At 39.2% G+C, this 2,553-nt stretch overlaps 1 protein-coding gene across 6 annotated transcripts in view; it reads left to right on the top strand.

Moving 5' to 3' along the window:
- The window catches only part of MRPS27 (mitochondrial ribosomal protein S27), a 137,592-nt gene that overhangs the window by 80,362 nt on the left and 54,677 nt on the right, over nt 1-2,553 (top strand). For all 6 annotated transcript variants that reach the window (XM_014520521.2, XM_014520522.2, XM_006024890.3 and 3 more), the window contains one exon: nt 1,117-1,175. In XM_014520521.2, the coding sequence (XP_014376007.1) occupies nt 1,117-1,175 (59 nt within the window). The remainder of the gene's footprint in view (nt 1-1,116; nt 1,176-2,553) is intronic.

The raw sequence follows: 2,553 nt of genomic DNA, 5'->3' as shown, positions 1-2,553 counted from the left end.
AAGTGGCTGGCCTGCCTTATGGGGTGGCATTTCCACTTTGTGAAACAGCCCCCTTTTTGGATATCTGAAGCACACAGCTAAGTCTAACTTTCCAAAGTTAAAACACTGTAGACAGATTGTCTTGTCAGAAGGTGCAATCTATGTATATCCAGTGCACAAGCAAGTGTAGGGAAAAAGAGCAATATGCTAAATCTAGGGCTTTTAGCTTACTTTCAGGGAAAGAAAGCATGCTAGCCTTGGTGACATCTAATGCTATTTAAACACTCTATGCTAACTGTAGTATAGATAAGGCTCTGGAGGCCTCTAGCCTTTTCTTACCAACATGTTAGGTAACTACAGAAAACCAAGATGAACTCATCTGGGACTGAAAAATAAGCCTAGATGCAAGTTCTTTGCCTACACTAGGTCCCCTGTTCTCTTAATGCTGTAGTTAAACAGGTGGAGCACTGGTAAGAATTTATTTTAAGATTACCTAAAAGAGACAAGATGTTGTGCCAGCATAATTTGAGAATAGCTTCCCTGGGGTCAATAAAATCACAGGAATGCAATGGAAATCAGAATCAGGGCCTCTGACATCTATTATCTAACTACTACTGTTTAAATAGTACTTAGCGGCCCTATTTAAGATTGAAACATTATTATTTTTGGCACTGCACATACCCACTGTAAGAAACAGGCCCTTCTCTGAAGAGCTCACAGTATAAACAAGCCAGACAAAGGGTATAACAAAAATGATTTTTAAAGCTGTGGAACTGAGGTACAGTAAAGACTGACCCAAAGACAGAGTCTGGAACTAGGAATTGAGTCCAGGTCCCCTGTTTCCTGGTGCAGCCCCTTAACAACAGGACTGTTTACTGCCTTTCCGGCATGTCTGACACAGCATGGAGACCATCTATGAATGTTCAGGTTATGGAGCATCTCTCTAATTTTTTTCCTATTTTAAGCACTTTTAGCTGTGTGAAAAGTTAGTTATTGAGCAAAAAATTGTAAATCTGTTGATGTTAGACACTTAAATATACTTAAGCCCAAACTAAACTGATTTCTTTGTGTGATGTTTCTGTTCTAAAATGCATTCTGAGTGCTGTTCACCCAAGTTCTCTTTTATTTTTAAAACAGTTTATTGACAACATTTCTTCAAGAGAAGAGGTGGATCAAGCTGAGTATTACCTTTACAAGTAAGCATCTTTGCTGTCTGCCCTGACCTATAAACATTAAAGCAGATATCTTGAAATCCTCCTTTTTTAACAGTCTGACACTTTTAAACTTCTTGACTTTGATTACAACATTTCAAAGTACACATCAGCTAGTCTCATAATTTACAGCCCAGCGGCTTTTTCGTAATCCTTTGGTGCTGGTCTGGTTACCATGTTTCCCATCTTCTGGTATTTGCTCTAGATAAGTATGTTTATTTGGTACAACTGAGCAACTAATATCCAACTACTAGTTATGCCATAAATAAGGCATGTTGGAATTACCAGGCATTACGCCTATTGGTAATAATTATTTCGGTTGACTTTTTCTCTGGATCATTACTTAATTATAGAACTTGGGGCAGCTTCTGGGTCTTCTTGCTCAACGACGAGTCAAAAAATAGGGTGTTTTGGTAATGACTTAGTCAGGAGGAAAAGGAGATATAGTTATTTATCCCCTTTGAACTTTAATTTTTCTAAATAAGATGTGAGATTTAATTTATACATGTTGTCAATTGCATTGCACAGTGGAATTGGAAGTACTTAGTGCTTTAATGCTAGTTTCAACAAATCAAACATTTAAAATGACCCCTCTTTTAAGTAACTACTTTTTGATATTTGCTTTGATAGGCCAATAAATTTGATGTTCAATAGCAATTATAAGTTAGTACTTTATGTATATTGCTACACACATTCTGAGATCTAAATCTGCACAAGTAGGAGGAAATTCACCCTGTGCAAATAGGGTCCCAGTTTGCCAGGATTGATAATTATTGGAAGTGCTATTATTTAGGCAGATAATTTGTGTACACACTTGCTCAAAGTGCTTACCCAATTGTAAGTGCAGAACTACACTAGACATCAGGTCTCTTGAGCATGTAGGGCCAAATTCTATTCTACCTATCAGATGTGTAAATTGACGTGGGCACATGAGTGTAATCCTTCTCCAAAGGTGAGTGGGATTCTTCTCCTTGTTGCTTTTTTATAACTCAGTTTTAAAGCTAAGATGATAGTGTGGTACAAACAGATGCATTTAATGGATTTTCAGGACTTGAATAGGGTGGAATAGATTCACACTTAGACACCAAGGCTGCTTGTACATGCCATGAGGATTTATTTTGGTTTAATTCTCCTTAAATTGAAGCGGTGGGTTTTTAAAAACACTGCTTCAACTTAAACCGAAGTAACCCCCTGTGGCGTGTACACAAGTGTTGGGCCTGATCCTTCCCTGCCTCTCTGGTGGTGGGGGTGAGGAGGGTGAGCTAGCGGCAGGCTGAGCAGTCCGTGAACTGCAGGGCGGTGCCTGTCCTTCCCTCCGTGGCAGTGGTAGCACCTGCTTACAGGCATCCGGCCATTGCAGCTG

Source organism: Alligator sinensis, unplaced genomic scaffold (assembly GCF_000455745.1).
Source record: "Alligator sinensis unplaced genomic scaffold, ASM45574v1 scaffold274_1, whole genome shotgun sequence".
In the NCBI taxonomy this organism is placed as follows: Eukaryota; Metazoa; Chordata; order Crocodylia; family Alligatoridae; genus Alligator; species Alligator sinensis.
Note: the sequence above shows the minus strand (reverse complement) of the source record. Positions and strands in the feature narration are given on the sequence as shown.